The 20,980-nt window shown below is 45.6% G+C and overlaps 1 protein-coding gene across 1 annotated transcript; it reads right to left on the bottom strand.

The window, feature by feature from the left end:
* Positions 1 to 11,369: 11,369 nt before the first annotated feature.
* LOC109768799 (sphinganine C4-monooxygenase 1-like) lies at positions 11,370 to 12,601 on the bottom strand. Its single transcript, XM_020327528.4, has 2 exons — positions 12,380 to 12,601; positions 11,370 to 12,295 (listed from the first exon to the last, which is right to left on the bottom strand). Exons 1-2 carry the CDS (start codon positions 12,599 to 12,601, stop codon positions 11,732 to 11,734), a joined length of 786 nt encoding a protein of 261 aa, XP_020183117.3. The 3' UTR covers positions 11,370 to 11,731.
* Between the last annotated feature and the right edge of the window lie 8,379 nt (positions 12,602 to 20,980).

Below are 20,980 nucleotides of genomic sequence, written 5' to 3'. Positions count from 1 at the left end.
GCCCAAAGATACCTCTCTGACAATCGGAGTGACAAATCCTAATCTCGAAATACGCCAACCCAACAAGTACCTTCGGAGACACCTGTAGAGCACCTTTATAATCACCCAGTTATGTTGTGACGTTTGGTAGCACACAAAGTGTTCCTCCGGTAAACGGGAGTTGCATAATCTCATAGTCATAGGAACATGTATAAGTCATGAAGAAAGCAATAGCAGAATACTAAACGTGTTGGAAATATGCCCTAGAGGCAATAATAAATGGTTATTATTATATTTCTTTGTTCATGATAATTGTCTATTGTTCATGCTATAATTGTGTTATCCGGAAATCGTAATACATGTGTGAATACATAGACCACAACGTGTCCCTAGTATGCCTCTAGTTGACTAGCTCGTTGATCAATAGATAGTCATGGTTTCCTGATTATGGACATTGGATGTCGTTGATAACGGGATCACATCATTAGGAGAATGATGTGATGGACAAGACCCAATCCTAAGCATAGCATAAAAGATCGTGTAGTTTCGTTTGCTAGAGCTTTTCCAATGTCAAGTATCTTTTCCTTAGACCATGAGATCGTGCAACTCCCGGATACCGTAGGAGTACTTTGGGTGTGCCAAACGTCACAACGTAACTGGGTGACTATAAAGGTGCATTACGGGTATCTCCGAAAGTATCTGTTGGGTTGGCACGGATCGAGACTGGGATTTGTCACTCCGTGTGACGGAGAGGTATCTCTGGGCCCACTCGGTAATGCATCATCATAATGAGCTCAATGTGACTAAGGCGTTAGTCACGGGATCATGCACTGCGGTACGAGTAAAGAGACTTGCCGGCAACGAGATTGAACAAGGTATTGGGATACCGACGATCGAATCTCGGGCAAGTAACATACCAATTGACAAAGGGAATTGTAAACGGGATTGATTGAATCCTCGACATTGTGGTTCATCCGATGAGATCATCGTGGAACATGTGGGAGCCAACATGGGTATCCAGATCCCGCTGTTTGTTATTGACCGGAGAGGCGTCTTGGTCATGTCTGCATGTCTCCCGAACCCGTAGGGTCTACACACTTAAGGTTCGGTGACGCTAGGGTTGTAGAGATATGAGTATGCGGAAACCCGAAAGTTGTTCGGAGTCCCGGATGAGATCCCGGACATCACGAGGAGTTCCGGAATGGTCCGGAGGTGAAGAATTATATATAGGAAGTCAAGTTTCGGCCACCGGGAAAGTTTCGGGGGTTATCGGTATTGTACCGGGACCACCGGAAGGGTCCCGGGGGTCCACCTATCCCGGAGGGCCCCATGGGCTGAAGTGGGAAGGGAACCAGCCCCTAGTGGGCTGGGGCGCCCCCCATGGGCCTCCCCCCTGCGCCTAGGGTTGGAAACCCTAGGGTGGGGGGCGCCCCACTTGCCTTGGGGGGCAAGTCTCCCCCCTTGGCCGCCGCCCCCTCCCTTGATGGGATCTTGGCCGGCGCCCCCCCTCCCAGGGGGCCTATATAAAGGGGGGAGGGAGGGCAGCAAAATTACAGCCTTGGGCGTCTCCCTCCTCCCCTGCTACACCTCTCTCTCTCGCAGAAGCTCGGCGAAGCCCTGCCGAGACCCGCTACATCCACCACCACGCCGTCGTGCTGCTGGATCTCCATCAACCTCTCCTTCCCCTTGCTGGATCAAGAAGGAGGAGATGTCGCTGCACCGTACGTGTGTTGAACGCGGAGGTGCCGTCCGTTCGGCACTCGGTCATCGGTGATTTGAATCACGGCGAGTACGACTCCGTCATCCACGTTCATTGGAACGCTTCCGCTCGCGATCTACAAGTGTATGTAGATGCACTCCTTTCCCCTCGTTGCTAGTATACTCCATAGATGGATCTTGGTGAGCGTAGGAAAATTTTAAAATTATGCTACGATTCCCAACAGTGGCATCATGAGCCAGGCCTATGCGTAGTTACTATGCACGAGTAGAACACAAAGCAGTTGTGGGCGTTGATGTTGCCAATTCTTCTTGCCGCTACTAGTCGTATCTTGTTTCGGCGGTATTGTAGGATGAAGCGGCCCGGACCGACCTTACACGTACGCTTACGTGAGACAGGTTCCACCGACTGACATGCACTAGTTGCATAAGGTGGCTAGCGGGTGTCTGTCTCTCCTACTTTAGTCGGAACGGATTCGATGAAAAGGGTCCTTATGAAGGGTAAATAGAAATTGGCAAATCACGTTGTGGTTTTACGTAGGTAAGAAACGTTCTTGCTAGAAACCTATACAAGCCATGTAAAAACTTGCAACAACAATTAGAGGACGTCTAACTTGTTTTTGCAGCAAGTGCTATGTGATGTGATATGGCCAGAAGATGTGATGAATGATATATGTGATGTATGAGATTGATCATATTCTTGTAATAGGAATCACGACTTGCATGTCGATGAGTATGACAACCGGCAGGAGCCATAGGAGTTGTCTTTATTATTTTGGATGACCTGCGTGTCATTGAATAACGCCATGTAAATTACTTTACTTTGTTGCTAAACGCGTTAGCCATAGAAGTAGAAGTAATCGTTGGCGTGACGACTTCATGAAGACACAATGATGGAGATCATGGTGTCATGCCGGTGACGAAGATGATCATGGTGTCCCGAAGATGGAGATCAAAGGAGCATAATGATATTGGCCATATCATGTCACTATTTGATTGCATGTGATGTTTATCATGTTTTGCATCTTATTTGCTTAGAACGACGGTAGTAAGTAAGATGATCCCTTATGATAATTTCAAGAAAAGTGTTCCCCCTAACTGTGCACCGTTGCGAAGGTTCGTTGTTTCGAAGCACCACGTGATGATCGGGTGTGATAGATTCTAACGTTCGAATACAACGGGTGTTGACGAGCCTAGCATGTACAGACATGGCCTCGGAACACACGCAATACACTTAGGTTGACTTGACGAGCCTAGCATGTACAGACATGGCCTCGGAACACGGAGGACCGAAAGGTCGAGCATGAGTCGTATAGAAGATACGATCAACATGGAGATGTTCACCGATCTTGACTAGTCCGTCTCACGTGATGATCGGACACGGCCTAGTTACCTCGGATCATGTTTCACTTAGATGACTAGAGGGATGTCTATCTGAGTGGGAGTTCATTGAGTAATTTGATTAGATGAACTTAATTATCATGAACTTAGTCTAAAATCTTTACACTATGTCTTGTAGATCAAATGGCCCACGTTGTCCTCAATTTCAACGCGTTCCTAGAGAAAACCAAGCTGAAAGATGATGGCAGCAACTATACGGACTGGGTCCGGAACCTGAGGATCATCCTCATAGCAGCCAAGAAAGATTATGTCCTAGAAGCACCGCTAGGTGAAGCACCAATCCCAGAGAACCAAGACGTTATGAACGCTTGGCAGCAGCGTGCTGATGATTACTCCCTCGTTCAGTGCGGCATGCTTTACAGCTTAGAACCGGGTCTCCAAAAGCGTTTTGAGAAACATGGAGCATATGAGATGTTCGAGGAGCCGAAAATGGTTTTCCAAGCTCATGCCCGGGTCGAGAGATATGAAGTCTCCGACAAGTTCTTCAGCTGTAAAATGGAGGAGAATAGTTCTGTTAGTGAGCACATACTCAGAATGTCTGGGTTGCACAACCGCTTGTCTCAGCTGGGAGTTAATCTCCCGGATGATGCGGTCATTGACAGAATCCTTCAGTCGCTTCCACCAAGCTACAAGAGCTTTGTGATGAACTTCAATATGCAGGGGATGGAAAAGACCATTCTTGAGGTATATTCAATGCTGAAATCAGCGGAGGTGGAGATCAGAAAAGAACATCAAGTGTTGATGGTGAATAAAACCACTAAGTTCAAGAAGGGCAAGGGTAAGAAGAACTTCAAGAAGGACGGCAAGGGAGTTGCCGCGCCCGGTAAGCCAGTTACTGGGAAGAAGTCGAAGAATGGACCCAAGCCTGAGACTGAGTGCTTTTATTGCAAGGGAAGTGGTCACTGGAAGCGGAACTGCCCCAAATACTTAGCGGACAAGAAGGCCAGCAAGACCAAAGGTATATGTGATATACATGTAATTGATGTGTACCTTACCAGTACTCGTAGTAGCTCCTGGGTATTTGATACCGGTGCGGTTGCTCATATTTGTAACTCAAAACAGGAACTACAGAATAAACGGAGACTGGCGAAGGACGAGGTGACGATGCGCGCCGGGAATGGTTCCAAGGTCGATGTGATCGCTGTCGGCACGCTACCTCTGCATCTACCTACGGGATTAGTTTTGAACCTCAATAATTGTTATTTAGTGCCAGCTTTGAGCATGAACATTGTATCTGGATCTCGTTTAATTCGAGATGGCTACTCATTTAAATCCGAGAATAATGGTTGTTCTATTTATATGAGAGATATGTTTTATGGTCATGCCCCGCTGGTCAATGGTTTATTCTTGATGAATCTCGAACGTGATGTTACACATATTCATAGTGTGAATACCAAAAGATGTAAAGTTGATAACGATAGTCCCACATACTTGTGGCACTGCCGCCTTGGTCACATTGGTGTCAAGCGCATGAAGAAGCTCCATGCAGATGGACTTTTGGAGTCTCTTGATTACGAATCATTTGACACGTGCGAACCATGCCTCATGGGTAAGATGACCAAGACTCCGTTCTCCGGAACAATGGAGCGAGCAACCAACTTATTGGAAATCATACATACCGATGTGTGCGGTCCAATGAGTGTTGAGGCTCGCGGAGGATATCGTTATGTTCTCACTCTCACTGATGACTTAAGTAGATATGGGTATGTCTACCTAATGAAACACAAGTCTGAAACCTTTGAAAAGTTCAAGGAATTTCAGAGTGAGGTTGAGAATCAACGTGACAGGAAAATAAAATTCTTACGATCAGATCGTGGTGGAGAATATTTAAGTCACGAGTTTGGTACACACTTAAGGAAATGTGGGATAGTTTCACAACTCACGCCGCCTGGAACACCTCAGAGAAACGGTGTGTCCGAACGTCGTAATCGCACTCTATTGGATATGGTGCGATCTATGATGTCTCTTACCAATTTACCGCTCTCATTTTGGGGCTATGCTTTAAAAACTGCCGCATTCACTTTAAATAGGGCTCCGTCGAAATCCATTGAGACGACACCGTATGAATTATGGTTTGGGAAGAAACCTAAGCTGTCGTTTCTAAAAGTTTGGGGATGCGATGCTTGTGTCAAGAAACTTCAACCTGAAAAGCTCGAACCCAAGTCAGAGAAATGCGTCTTCATAGGATACCCTAAGGAAACTATTGGGTATACCTTCTACCTCAGATCCGAAGGCAAGATCTTCGTTGCCAAGAACGGGTCCTTTCTGGAGAAGGAGTTTCTCTCGAAAGAATTGAGTGGGAGGAAAGTGGAACTTGATGAGGTGATAGTCACCCCTTCCGAACTGGAAAGTAGCGCAGCGCGGGAAAATGTTCCTGTGGTGCCTACACCGACTGGGGAGGAAGTTAATGATGATGATCATGAAGCTTCGGATCAAGTTACTACTGAACTTCGTAGGTCCACAAGGACACGTTCCGCACCAGAGTGGTACGGCAACCCTGTCCTGGAAATCATGTTGTTAGACAACGGTGAACCTTCGAACTATGAAGAAGCGATGGCGGGCCCGGATTCCGACAAATGGCTAGAAGCCATGAAATCCGAGATAGGATCCATGTATGAAAACGAAGTATGGACTTTGACTGACTTGCCCGATGATCGGCGAGCCATAGAAAACAAATGGATCTTTAAGAAGAAGACAGACGCGGATGGTAATGTGACCATCTATAAGGCTCGACTTGTCGCTAAGGGTTATCGACAAGTTCAAGGGGTTGACTACGATGAGACTTTCTCACCCGTAGCGAAGCTGAAGTCCATCCGAATCATGTTAGCAATTGCCGCATACTATGATTATGAGATATGGCAGATGGACGTCAAAACGGCATTCCTTAACGGCTTCCTCAAGGAAGAGTTGTATATGATGCAGCCGGAAGGTTTTGTCGATCCTAAGAATGCTAACAAAGTATGCAAGCTCCAGCGCTCAATCTATGGGCTGGTGCAAGCATCTCGGAGTTGGAACATTCGCTTTGATGAGATGATCAAAGCGTTTGGGTTTACACAGACTTATGGAGAAGGCTGTGTGTACAAGAAAGTGAGTGGGAGCTCTGTAGCATTTCTCATATTATATGTGGATGACATACTATTGATGGGAAATGATATAGAATTCTTGGAAAGTATAAAGGCCTATTTGAATAAGTGTTTTTCAATGAAGGACCTTGGAGAAGCTGCTTATATATTAGGCATCAAGATCTATAGAGATAGATCAAGACGCCTCATTGGTCTTTCACAGAGTACATACCTTGACAAGATATTGAAGAAGTTCAATATGGATCAGTCCAAGAAGGGGTTCTTGCCTGTATTGCAAGGTGTGCAATTGAGCACGGCTCAATGCCCGACCACGGCAGAAGATAGAGAAAAGATGAGTGTCATCCCCTATGCCTCGGCCATAGGGTCTATTATGTATGCCATGCTGTGTACCAGACCTGATGTAAACCTTGCCGTGAGTTTGGTAGGAAGGTACCAAAGTAATCCCGACATGGAACACTGGACAGCGGTCAAGAATATCCTGAAGTACCTGAAGAGGACTAAGGATATGTTTCTCGTTTATGGAGGTGACGAAGAGCTCGTCGTAAAGGGTTACGTCGACGCTAGCTTCGACACAGATCTGGATGACTCGAAGTCACAAACCGGATACGTGTATATTTTTAATGGAGGAGCAGTAAGCTGGTGCAGTTGCAAGCAAAGCGTCGTGGTGGGATCTACATGTGAAGCGGAGTACATGGCAGCCTCGGAGGCAGCACAGGAAGCAGTCTGGATGTAGGAGTTCATTACCGACCTAGGGGTGATTCCCAATGCATCGGGCCCGATGACTCTCTTCTGTGACAACACTGGAGCTATTGCACTTGCGAAGGAGCCCAGGTTTCACAGGAAGACCAGGCATATCAACCGTCGCTTCAACTCCATTCGTGAAACTGTTCAAAATGGAGACATAGATATTTGTAAAGTACATACGGACCTGAATGTAGCAGATCCGTTGACTAAACCTCTCCCTAGGGCAAAACATGATCAACACCAGGACGCAATGGGTGTTCGATTCATCACAATGTAACTAGATTATTGACTCTAGTGCAAGTGGGAGACTGTTGGAAATATGCCCTAGAGGCAATAATAAATGGTTATTATTATATTTCTTTGTTCATGGTAATTGTCTATTGTTCATCCTATAATTGTATTGTCCGGAAATCGTAATACATGTGTGAATACATAGACCACAACGTGTCCCTAGTAAGCCTCTAGTTGACTAGCTCGTTGATCAACGGATAGTCATGGTTTCCTGACTATGGACATTGGATGTCATTAATAACGGGATCACATCATTAGGAGAATGATGTGATGGACAAGACCCAATCCTAAGCATAGCATAAAAGATCGTGTAGTTTCGTTTGCTAGAAGCTTTTCCAATGTCAAGTATCTTTTCCTTAGACCATGAGATCGTGCAACTCCCGGATACCGTAGGAGTTCTTTGGGTGTGCCAAACGTCACAACGTAACTGGGTGACTATAAAGGTGCACTACGGGTATCTCCGAAAGTATCTGTTGGGTTGGCACGGATCGAGACTGGGATTTGTCACTCCGTATGACGGAGAGGTATCTCTGGGCCCACTCGGTAATGCATCATCATATTGAGCTCTATGTGACTAAGGCGTTAGTCACGGGATCATGCATTGCGGTACGAGTAAAGAGACTTGCCGGTAACGAGATTGAACAAGGTATTGGGATACCGACGATCGAATCTCGGGGGGGGGGGGGGGGGGTAACATACCGATTGACAAAGGGAATTGTATACGGGATTGATTGAATCCTCGACATCGTGGTTCATCCGATGAGATCATCGTGGAACATGTGGGAGCCAACGTGGGTATCCAGATCCCGCTGTTGGTTATTGACCGGAGAGGCGTCTCGGTCATGTCTGCATGTCTCCGAACCCGTAGGGTCTACACACTTAAGGTTCGGTGACGCTAGGGTTGTAGAGATATGAGTATGCGGAAACCCGAAAGTTGTTCGGAGTCCCGGATGAGATCCCGGACGTCACGAGGAGTTCCGGAATGGTCCGGAGGTGAAGAATTATATATAGGAAGTCAAGTTTCGGCCACCGGGAAAGTTTCGGGGGTTATCGGTATTGTACCGGGACCACCGGAAGGGTCCCGGGGGTCCACCGGGTGGGGCCACCTATCCCGGAGGGCCCCATGGGCTGAAGTGGGAAGGGAACCAGCCCCTAGTGGGCTGGGGCGCCCCCATGGGCCTCCCCCCTGCGCCTAGGGTTGGAAACCCTAGGGTGGGGGGCGCCCCACTTGCCTTGGGGGGCAAGTCTCCCCCCTTGGCCGCCGCCCCCTCCCTTGATGGGATCTTGGCCGGCGCCCCCCCTCCCAGGGGGCCTATATAAAGGGGGGGGGGGAGGGAGGGCAGCAAAATTACAGCCTTGGGCGCCTCCCTCCTCCCCTGCTACACCTCTCTCTCTCGCAGAAGCTCGGCGAAGCCCTGCCGAGACCCGCTACATCCACCACCACGCCGTCGTGCTGCTGGATCTCCATCAACCTCTCCTTCCCCTTGCTGGATCAAGAAGGAGGAGACGTCGCTGCACCGTACGTGTGTTGAACGCGGAGGTGCCGTCCGTTCGGCACTCGGTCATCGGTGATTTGAATCACGGCGAGTACGACTCCGTCATCCACGTTCATTGGAACGCTTCCGCTCGCGATCTACAAGGGTATGTAGATGCACTCCTTTCCCCCCGTTGCTAGTATACTCCATAGATGGATCTTGGTGAGCGTAGGAAAAATTTAAAATTATGCTACTATTCCCAACAAAACGATCGTGTGCTAAGCTAACGCAATGGGTCAAGTCAATCACATCATTCTCCTAATGATGTGATCCCGTTAATCAAATGACAACTCATGTCAATGGCTAGGAAACATAACCATCTTTGATCAACGAGCTAGTCAAGTAGAGGCATACTAGTGACACTCTGTTTGTCTATGTACTCACACAAGTATTATGTTTCCAGTTAATACAATTTTAGCATGAATAATAAACATTTATCATGATATAAGGAAATAAATAATAACTTTATTATTGCCTCTAGGGCATATTTACTTCAAAATTATCATCCAATAGTTCACCTACGCTCTTCATACTTATATTATGGGTTATCTAAATTTTGTCTGGGTCTTTGTCATGGTTTGACGCAAATCATTCTTTTGGTAGGGAGATGAAAAAGGGACGCTTAATGGAGATAAAAAAGGTCTATGACCATGTGGATTGGTGCTTTTGGAATGATGCTTAATGCCTCCGAATTTTTAGCCATTTAGATAAACTAGATCATCCAATATGTTATGCCCGTAAAATATAATGTGTGATTAGTGAGCAGTTGTGCAAGTCTTTTGGACCTAAGCAAGGGATACGCCAAGGTGACCTTCTCTCGCCTCATTTGTTCCTTTTTGTAACAAATTGTCTCTTGTCTTGCCGGAGTTCAGGATATGTACACAAAGCCTGGGGTATCTCATCTCTTGTAAGCACATAATAATACATTTTCTTTCGTGCCAGTTTAGATCAAGACTTGAAGTTAACCACACTTCGAAGAAATGTGAGATGGGTATCAGCCGATTCCTAAGCCCAAACAAAGCTTAATTTTGTATGCATACAAATGTTCTGTGGAATGGTTTGAGGATAAGTAATTGGGGCTCCCAGTTTCGAAGGGGCTCATGAAAGCAGGGGAATTTCTAAAGCATTGAAGATAAGTTTCTTAAACACCACGTTGATTGTATTGAGAAATTTTTTCTAGTGTGGAGGTAATGGAATTATCATCAAATAGGTTCGCTATTTTGTATTTATATTGTGGGTTTTTAAAATTTCGCACGGGGTTTCGTGCTGATTTGACACAAATAATATTTCTTTGTTGGGAGATGAGAAAGACCTCATGAAGTTCATTGGATGTCTTGAGTCAAGATTGCTAAACTAAAAGGTCATCGAGGAATTGGTTTTCGAGATCTTGGACTGTTTAACTGAGAAATTTTGGTTAGACAGGCTTGGAGGCTCATATCAATTTTCCAATAACTTGTGCGCCATCTTTTGGACGCGACGGTGGAAAAGGTATTATCTATGGCCTGGATTTCTGAAAAATGTATTATATAAGTGGTCCCGAGAGATAACTAGAATCTTCAGGCTTACTATTTGAAAATCAGTACTCCCTCTGTACTGGTGCATAAGTCATCTTATGAAAACCAAATAATCCCAAAACATTTAGGCGCGGTGCATTAACTCTCACCTCGTTTCTTGTTTCTTGACATGAATGAAGGAATCAACCAACAAGAAACGTGGGGCGTGTATGTTTTTAATGACTTGAGACTACCTAGCATGACATGCAGTGGTCAGTTCATCGCATACAATGATATTAATTAGCAAATAAACATTAAGTTCTCTCATTTTTCCCTCCTCATTGGTCGTGGTGCATAATGTAAGATGGCTTATGCACCGGTACGGAGGGAGTAGTAATAAATAGAGAAAAGTATGTTTTTGATCTTCAAGTTCTCCAAAAGTATAGACTTGGCCCTTCAAGATTTTGTGGTAGACATTTGGTCCTTCAAGTGTTAAAACCGGGTAAGTTTGGCCCAAAACCAGATTCTAAACACGTTGACCGGGTTTGACCCCCACGTAAATTGTGTTTGATGAAAAATAAATTTGAAAATAATAACACAAAAAATGATTTTTTTGGCATCCAAAATACACAGATCCATGTAAAATTTTGTGATGTTTGGACACTCGAGGAGCTTTTGGGAAAAAATTGTAAATATGCTCTAGATGAACAGTAAATTCGAAACAAATAACAAAAAAAATCCAAAAAACTCTGAATTTTTTGGCACTCAGGATGATCTGGTGTGCAAGGCTCGTGAAAAAAGCAAATGTTGGTTGACAAAAGGTAGCTATTTTTTTGCTAGAGCTCCTCGATTGTCATTTGACCACAAAAAATAGCCAAATAACAATGAGAACTCCGTCAAAAAATACGGCAGCCAAAACATATGCATAATTAACACTAGAGAAATTTGGACGCCGATAAGCCACGAATGCTCGGGATTTTCCCACGGCAAATCGAACGATTTTTGTGGCAATTTATATATGTGAGGGATGACAAGTTTAGTTGGTAAGCATGACAATTTCGTCCTGTTTATTTTTTGCCAGGGAATTGCCGTGCTTGTCAACTAAATTTGTCATCCTCATGTCAACTAAAGTTGTCATAAAAAACGTTCGATTTGTCATGGCAAATCCGGTCGTTCGGGATTTATCATTTGCAAATATTTTTAGACAATAATAAACACTAATTGGCTGCCATAATTTAGTACTACACACGGTCGGGATCGACGCCAGGCACCACATCACAACTGGAGTACTCCTGAGAGACAGACAAAAGTAATCGTTGTTACAAACCGGTCCGGGTCACGATTCACGAGCACTTACTACTACTATCACACGGACGTTGACGGACTTGACATAATGACATGATCCTTGCAACTGAAAAGGTGCCTGCCTAGTGTTGTGGTTGACTCACGCTCCAGCGACCTGACGAAGATCATGTCCTGGCACCGTCCGTCAGGCCTTCTTCTTCTTCTTCAACGGCACGGCCTCCAGTCCGCCGTGCCGAGCTCTGACGACCTCGTAAGGGACGTACGTGCCCATCAGCTTGTCCCACGCCACAAAGAACAGCTGCGCGTAGTTGCAGCGGCCACCACGGACCTGGTGGTGGACGTCGTGGTAGGCCGTGTTGTTGCGGAACAGGAGATGCAGCGGGTTGCCCGGGACAAGCACGCCGGAGTGGTCGTCGACGGCCTTGAGAGTCGCGAACGAGAAGAAGGCGGCAGCCGTCAGGGGCGCCATCCCCGTCACGGCCAGCGCCAGCGCGCCGCCGGCCGTGTCCAGTACGAGGCCCTCCAGCGGGTGGTTGTACTGGGCGGCGTAGGCGTACGGCGCCACCAGCCTGTGGTGCCACGAGTGGACGTGGCGGTACAGCAGGCCGCTGCTGTGCATCAGGCGGTGCCACCCGTACTGCCACGTGTCGAGGACCACCATGGCAGCCACGAACTGGCAGCAGATGACGGCCATGGCGGGTGCGGCGCCGGTGCCGGCGTCGGCGACCCGGCGATCTTCTCGCTTCACCTGCGTTCAGTTTAACTTCCTTGAGTTGAGTTGCACGGACACCTGAGTAGCTAGCATCGATGAATGTGGTACCGCTGCGCTTACGTTGAAGACTGCGAAGGCTATCGCCGCCTGGAGAACGTGCTGGAGGAGGACGGTGCGGACCACGACACGCTTGGGGACGAGGTTCCTGACCTCCTCCTCCTCCCTCGAGTGGAGCCTGTGGTCAGCCAGTACACGGCCGAGCACCGTGTACACACCGGCGGCGACCCAGTACACGATGATCGGCGCGAGTATGGCCACCACCTCCTCGGATGGCAGTGCCATTCGCGCGTCGTGGAGTCTGTGGAGAGGTGGATCAATGGGGATCGAGCTGGGTTGCACGTTGCAGTGGAGTCTCTGAACTCTGGAGAGATGGATCGATGGTCAGCTGGGTTGCAGTGAGGGTTGCCTCCGAAAAATTGGGCATTTATAGGCTGAGGACGCCGAACTTCAATCTGAGCTGGGGTGCCTCCATGTCTCCATCCGATGGCATTGACAAATGTCAACCGGCAGCCAGCACGATTATCATTTGTCGACGGCATGCAAATGCAATCACGGGAGTTTGCCTGGTACGTTGGCGTGCCTTGATTATCTAGGTCAGTCATGTTCTCTCGGATAATCCCTGCTGGGTTCTATCTGGGGTCTGGGCGCTGTAGCTGCTCGCGAGAACAGATGCCTCTGCCATAAGCAGTAATAAATTGAAATAATAGAAAAAAATTCAAAAAAATCTGTTCTTTGGCAAATATTGTTGAATTTTTGAGTGGTTTCAAAGTTTCATCGTGGAATGGCATTCCGCCGTGCCAGTGTAATTTCTAGATAAGCATTCTTGGACACAAGCAAGTGCTCTTCTTTTAAACTATGCCGATGCATGCGGGAGCACGAGAGTGGTCTATTATCTAACAGCATCTTTCACCGATCCCTTATAAACCGATAAGACTAGTAAGAGCAGTCAAGGAACTGGTGTTTCTATAATTCTATTAAAGTGTGTATTTTTTTTTCTTTTGATTGAAAAAAAAACTGATAAAGTATGTGACCAACATGTCGTTTGATGGAGTAATTGAGCAGTGAAGTTTAACTCGATGACCCAAAAATAAATGAATTTGTGTTAATTCTTTTTTAAGGAATTAAATTTTACAAGTTCGGTTAGGAACCACAATTTTTTAGATGAGCAAATGCAAGAAGTTAAAGGATAAAAGGCTATAGAGGCCTAAATTATAAGGGTCGGTTAGAGATACTCTGACGCACACCAAAAGACAATTCTGTCTATCTAGCAATAGCAAGTGCAACTGCTAGTGCTATTTCTAGATAAGCATTCCCTGGACACAAGGAAGTGTTCTTCTTTTTAGCTATGCCGTTTCCATTGGAATGCATACTGGAAGAGGTCTTTAACCAACCCACACCAAAAGAGAAATCTGTTTAACTAGCAATAGCAAGCGCCGTTTCCAGATAAGCGTCTCTTGCACACAAGGGACTGTCATGTACGTGCTGGGCCGACAAACCTGGTTTGCTATTGGCTAGCTGCTGCATGCGCAGTGACTATTTCTCGCTTTCAGCGTGGCGGTAGAGAAGTGTCGCTGAAGGTTCTATGTATTTGGGCCGGCCCATTCGTTCGCGCATTAAAATAAAAAAGGTATAACGAAATGCAAGTACTTTTCGCCAAGTCCTTTTCGTCGTAAATACTAGGGTGCGCGGCCTGCTTGTGGCCATTTGAGTGGTTTTTTTTTTCGTTTTCGTTTTTTTTTCTTTCATTTCATTTTTCTTCTCCGTCTTTTCATTCTTTTTTGCATTTTGTTTCTCCATTTTTTCTTTTTCTTATGTTGTTTTCGTTTTCACTCTACATTTTTGTATATGTCAAAAACTTTTTTTATAAGTGATCAACATTTTGTGTATACACGTCATTGTCGGAATGCTTATTCAATATTTTTTAAATGCTTGATCAACATTTTCTAAATACTCGTTCAACATTTTTCAAATACGTGTTTAACATTTTTTGAAATACTTATTCAACAATTTTTCAAATACTCATTCAACAGTTTTCAAATACTTGTTCAACATTTTTATATACATGATCACATTTTTTTAAATACTTGTTCAACATTTTTCAAATACTTGTTCAGTATTTTCTCAAATATTTTTTGAAGAGTGTTTTCGTACTATACATATTTATAATATTTTGAAGTATAAACAAAAGTAAAAAAAGAAAAAAATATGAAAAAACGAAATAGAAAAGTGGCTGGTGCTTAATGCGAGAAATAGGGGTGCCCAGCTGCATGCAGCGGCGTAGCTGCGATCAAGAGAGCGAAAGGAAGTGGAGTCATTCGATTTGTGTATGCTTTTCTCCGCGGACATAGAGCTTAATGGGATCTAGCTGCTCGCTTTGGATTTCATCTTTACATACATCTGAAAGTTGTTGTCAGTTACGGACAGAGAGCAGGAGTGATGGAGTGGATCGTTGTCCGTTTCTGCATAGAAGTGTAACCGAAGCAGAGTATGTTGCTATGATCCACCACAATTTAGGGGAGTATAAAAGGAGTGGCAAACAAATTAAAGGAGGTAAAAAAATTGAAGAGGAAATTAAAAAAAAGTAAACAGTGGCACAAATTTGTCACTCCTCGCCGTCCGCCGCGTCCCAACCTGGCGGCCGTCCAACTACGACGGTCAACATTATTTGTGACGACCGCCCACCTTGGGCTCACGCGTCAGCGACGGCGGTCGTCCTTTTTTAAGCCGAGCGTGCGGCGGGGCCGTCCTCATCCACTGCCACTCGCCTCCGTCCCCATCTGGCCACCCCTGTCCCCACGCCGGCAACAACCCTAACCACCGCCAGCATGGGCTTCTTCTCCGGCATCGGCAGCAGCGGCAAGGGCAAGGCCCCCGCCCGCCATTCCCCCTCCCTCCCCGCCCTCCCCGCGCCGCCGCGCGCTCCCTGGCAGAGGCAGCGCATCAATGTGCCGGTGCACCAGGCCAAGTGCCACTGGCAGCACCGCGTGCCTCTGCCGTACCCCGACGCGACGCTGTCGCATGACTGACATTTGGATCTGAAAAGGATCCCAATGCCGGCGGCGCCGCGGACGGCGAGGGCCCATGCGGAGGAGGTGCGGCGCCGGCGGGCGTTGCTGACGTCAGAGCAGCGCGCCGAACCGCACTACGTCATCGACTCGCCCAACTGGGCTCGATGGTTCGCCTTCGAGCACGAGGAGGCGAGGCGACGCGGCGTCCGCGGCGTCGACCGCGACGAGAACCAGGAGGCCGAGGCCGCCTACCAGGCGGCCATTAAGGAGAGCGAGAAGGAGGAGCGGTGGAGGGAGGCGGAGGAGGCGGCTTTCCAGGCTGCCATGGCGGAGGCCATGGCCCTCTCCGCGGCGGGCGAGTGCGTCGTGCCGCCGGTGACCCCGCCGTCCCCGCCCAAAACCGAGCCGGAGGAGCCGGCTCCCAGGTCCCAAACCGGGGGAGAAAAACTATATGGGCTGCTTGGAGAAGGAGGAAACTATGAAGTGGTCTTCAAAGAAATCTTCTCTCTGTAATTTTGACTACGAAAATAGAGGCTCAAACTATGAAGTCCATAATCTAGTTAGGTTTGCATCTTGATAAGGGTAGACACACTTGACTTGGTCTACCTCATGATGCAGTTTATATTCCTATGATCATCAATCAATTTAAAATTCTAAAGAGTTGTGCTAAAAAATGGTTAAGCCGCTAAGTTCAACTCTAGCAGATCCCTTGTATTGCGGTACTGTAAAATTAGTTTATGGCCCTATAAACTGTTTTTGCGATATTAAACTGGCGCCGCTAGAATAGATACCTAAAAATTTACTATAAACAAAAAAAGGTCCCCTCTCTTCTCTTCCCCGCGTCCGCCGCTAGCTAGTCGTGGTCGAAAAATAGCGCCGGCGTCTGCGTCGGGGCCGGTGAGGACGATCAGCGTCGGCGCAGGACCGGCCCAGGGGAACGCCGTGTTTCAGAGGGCGGCGATGTCGGGCTGCGCCGCCGCTGCCTGGGCCTGGCGCGCCTCCTCTTCGGCCTCGCGCTCGAGCAACTGCAGGCACTCGCCCTCCCGGCGCTCCTCGGCCAGCCGAACGCGGCGCCAGTGGTCGAGGTAGGCCACCTCCTGATTCTTCGTCGCCCCGAGCCAGATCGGCGGAGCGCTGACCCACTCGCGCACTACTCGCCGGGAGGGCGAGTGCCTGCAGTTGCTCGAGCGCGAGGCCGAAGAGGAGGCGCGCCAGGCCCAGGCAGCGGCGGCGCAGCCCGACATCGCCGCCCTCTGAAACACGGCGTTCCCCTGGGCCGGTCCTGCGCCGACGCTGATCGTCCTCACCGGCCCCGACGCAGACGCCGGCGCTATTTTTCGACCACGACTAGCTAGCGGCGGACGCGGGGAAGAGAAGAGAGGGGACCTTTTTTTGTTTATAGTAAATTTTTAGGTATCTATTCTAGCGGCGCCAGTTTAATATCGCAAAAACAGTTTATAGGGCCATAAACTAATTTTACAGTACCGCAATACAAGGGATCTGCTAGAGTTGAACTTAGCGGCTTAACCATTTTTTAGCACAACTCTTTAGAATTTTAAATTGATTGATGATCATAGGAATATAAACTGCATCATGAGGTAGACCAAGTCAAGTGTGTCTACCCTTATCAAGATGCAAACCTAACTAGATTATGGACTTCATAGTTTGAGCCTCTATTTTCGTAGTCAAAATTACAGAGAGAAGATTTCTTTGAAGACCACTTCATAGTTTCCTCCTTCTCCAAGCAGCCCATATAGTTTTTCTCCCCCGGTTTGGGACCTGGGAGCTCCTGTTCGGCGCCTTAAGCGCCCGAACAGGTAGCTGGCGCCCACTACACCTCTTTGTTGGGCCGGCCCGCAAAAGAAAAGCGCAGCGAACAAAAGACCAGAAAAGTCGCAAAAGCTTTGTCGCCAGGATTCGAACTCGGAGCGCCTCATCTTTATTCAAGCTGGGCTAACCACTAGAACTACCGAAGAGTTGTGATTTGTTGCAACGTTCACTCTAAGAACAAGTGTGACCGCGCTAGTTACTAATAACTCAGATTTGTTTAAACGTGAAAATTAAAAAGTTCATCGACTTCGCAGCAAAAGTTCATCATTTTAGAAGAAAAAGGCTCACAAACTTTAAAAAACTTCATCACTTTTTAAGAAAAGTTCACAAACTAAAAGAAAGTTCATCGATTCTGAAAAAAGTTTATGCAAAAGTGAAAAAAGTTCATCAATATTGAAAAAGGTTCATCGAGTTTGAAAATTAGTTCACCGATTTTGAAGAAGTTCACAAATTTAAAGAAAAAAGCATCAATTTTCAAAAAAGTTCATCGGATTTCAAAAAGGTTCATTGAATTTGAAAAAAGTTCATCGGATTTGAAAAAAAGATCATCAGATTTGAAAAAAGTTCATCGGATTTGAAAAAAGTTCATCAGATTGGAAAAGGTTCATCGGATTTGAAAAAAAGTTCATCGGATTTGAAAAAGGTTCATTGAATTTGAAAAAAGTTCATCAATATGAAGAGAATGTTCACGAATTTGAAAAGAAGTTCATCAAATTTGATAAAAGTTCATCAAAATTTAAAAAAGTTCATCTATTTGGGAAAAATGTCCACAGCACGCGGGACTGTAGCAAAGTTTTCAATGTAACACGGCTGTTGGCACTATAGCAGTCCGTTACTGTAGCAGGCTTGGGTTACAGTGCGAAGCACGTACAATAATACCTATGAACGCACGCACACACTCCCCCTATCAGCTCCTTTAAGGGCCGACACAACATCTTGAGATCAACGAAGTCATTACAGGTGACTCGTAGTCGATTCAAATGTCTCCTTTCATTGAACGAACATCAAAATAAATCTTAGGATAACGTTCACCAGTATCAAGCATAGGACCTAAGCTGGTCGGCTGTTTCCACCACAAGGAACCTAAGCACTGAGCCACACTCAGTTCGCGATCTAGCTACTGTAGTGATCGATTTTTTTGTTCTTCCTTTTCTATTTCGAACATTTTTCTAATTCTCGAAAGACAACACAATCATTTTTTGAATTTGTGAACAAAATTCCAAAAAAAAGATTTTTTTTGAAATTTATGGACATTTTTTGAATCCGTGAACAGTATTTTAAAACATGAAAATTATTATATTTATATTTTTTGGAAAACATTAAAACCTCATTTTTTAAATAAACCCAATACATTTTGAAAGTTTCAAACAAAGATTTTAAATTCCTTAATTTTTTTAATAAACCTGAAGAGTAATATGAAAAAATGGAAACTAAAACGAAAAGGGTAAAAAAAACAGCAAAAAAACTAGTTCACACACCTTCCGAAAGTTCCCAAAGCCGGAATGGCAACCCACATCGTATCAGTAAAATGGGTTGGCCCATTATCGCTGGATGCAGTCGTCCCTGTGCAAACTGTGGACAATTCGACCGTGCGACGACTATATCTCGTTTAATGCGAGTGCTCCTTACATCTCGCTGAAGCTTTTGCGCCGGCGCTGCAGCCCGGGCATTTTCATTTGTTTAGTTTTCGCTAGGTTTCAATCGATCGAGTTCGATGGTTCATTCGCCTGGCTCGGTGGGTTGGTTGCTGAATGGTTTAGTCCGGTTTTTGGCTGGTTTTTTCGTTTTCTTTCTTTTTTCCTTTGTTTCTTCGCATGTTTTTTTTGCCTTTTGTTTTCTTTGCTGTTTTTATTGTTTTACTTTTATTTTTCTCAGTTTTCATCTTCTTGTTTCTTTCTTCGTTCTTTCTTGGTTGCATTGTTCTTTTTTTTTCTTTCTTTCTTGAGTTTTGTCGGTTTTCTTTGTTTTCCTCTTTTTCTTTTCTGTGCTTCCATCTTTTTGAATTGGTTTCTTTGGCCTTTTCATTTTCTTTGTTTTTGTATTTTTTGGGTTGTTGTTGGGTTTCTTCCATTTTCTTTGTCTTTTTGTCTTTTTCATCTGTTTCTTTTTCCTTCAACACATGTTAACTTTTTTCATTATACATTCAACATTTTTTTTATAAATATGTAAAACAATTTATGTACACGTTTAAATTTTCTGAAGTACATCATTAATATTGTTTTGAGGACGTATATTTTTTTCATACACATAGTACATTTTGGGTATATATCTAATATTTTTTTTAATATAAGGTAATGTTTTTTAATACATTTTCAACATTTTTTATACACACTTAATATTTTTCAAATGCTTGATTAAATTTTTTCAAGTACAAGATTAACATTTCTCAATACACATTTAACATTTTTTAATACCAGATTAACATTTTTAATAGATGTTTAATATTTTTTATACACATCTAATATTTTCAAATGCTTGTTTATTTGTTTTTAAAAAATATTAGCATTTTTTAAATGCTTTGAGTAACAATTTTTAAATCGCTTGGAATGTTCTAGAAAGGCCTAAAGCACTACACGCGTTGCAGGGCAGCTCCCTCCGCCCGTTCAAAGGATGGACGGATGAGATTGGCGCGCGCAATGTTTCTGAGCTCTTGTGCTTTACTTCCAAGACATGGAATAGATCAGTTCTGGAAGCTCAATTCCCGCCTATGGACGTCGAAGTGATTATGCAAATATCGATGAGTCATGTTTCCCAAAATGATTTCTGGTCGTGGCACTATACTAGAACTGGAGTATTTAGTGTTCGATCCACGTATAACATGATTTGCGAGACAAAAGTGGCGTCGTGAAAGTTGGTTAGAAGGGAGAGCAGGAGAATCAAATGAGAAAGCTCAAGCTGACGGATGGAAGCGGCTTCGGAAGATCAGGGTTCCATCTAAGTTGCGCATTTTTTAATGGCGTTTAGCTTGCTCCTCCATACCCACAGGTCAAGAACGACACAGGCGGCACATGGCTCTCTCGGCTGTGTGTCCGATATGCAGCGCTGCGATCGACTCTTGGAGGCATTCTCTCCTCAATTGTCGTATGGCCAAATGCACTTGGGCTCTGAAGGATGATGACTCGGTCTTGCCGGTATATGGGGACGACACAACGGATGCAAAGTTGTGGCTCTTCTCACTCGGTCAATCGATGCGGCAGGACCAGTTCATTGAAGTGCTTGTGACCCTATGGACGATTTGGTGGGCACGCAGAAAAGCAATCTATGAAGAGCAGTTTCAAAGTCCGTTGTCAACACACCTTTTCATTTCTAGGTACCTTGAAGAGATCAAGGGACATCTGACGGAGAAGAAGAAAATGGATCAAGTGATTAGGCCGCCTGCTCCGAAGTGGATCGCTCCTCGTCAGGGGTTCAGATGATTAATTGTGATGGGGCAGTTGCAAAGTCTGAACAGAAAGGAGCCGTCGGTGCAGTTTGCAGAGATGAGAATGGAATTTTCCAAGGGGCTTCAGCTTTTACTTTTGATGAGATATCTAACCCAACCACTCTTGAGGCCCTTGCATGCAGGGATGCATTGATTCTGGCCGAAGACCTGATGATAAAAAGAGTCTAGCTAGCTTCAGATAGCAAGAGTGTTGTTGAAGAAATTAACAAGGGTGGAGCCATGGGACGTTACAGTATACTGATCAAGGAGTTTAAGGCTAGAAGGCTGGCTTTCCAAGAGTCCATTGTTGGACACGAACAACGGGAGGCGAATGGGGAAGAACATCGATTAGCAAGGATGGCGACGTCGCTGGTAGCTGGGCGTCAAGTTTGGTTTTTACAT

Source organism: Aegilops tauschii, chromosome 6 (genome assembly GCF_002575655.3).
Source record: "Aegilops tauschii subsp. strangulata cultivar AL8/78 chromosome 6, Aet v6.0, whole genome shotgun sequence".
Classification (NCBI taxonomy): Eukaryota; Viridiplantae; Streptophyta; class Magnoliopsida; order Poales; family Poaceae; genus Aegilops; species Aegilops tauschii.
Note: the sequence above shows the minus strand (reverse complement) of the source record. Positions and strands in the feature narration are given on the sequence as shown.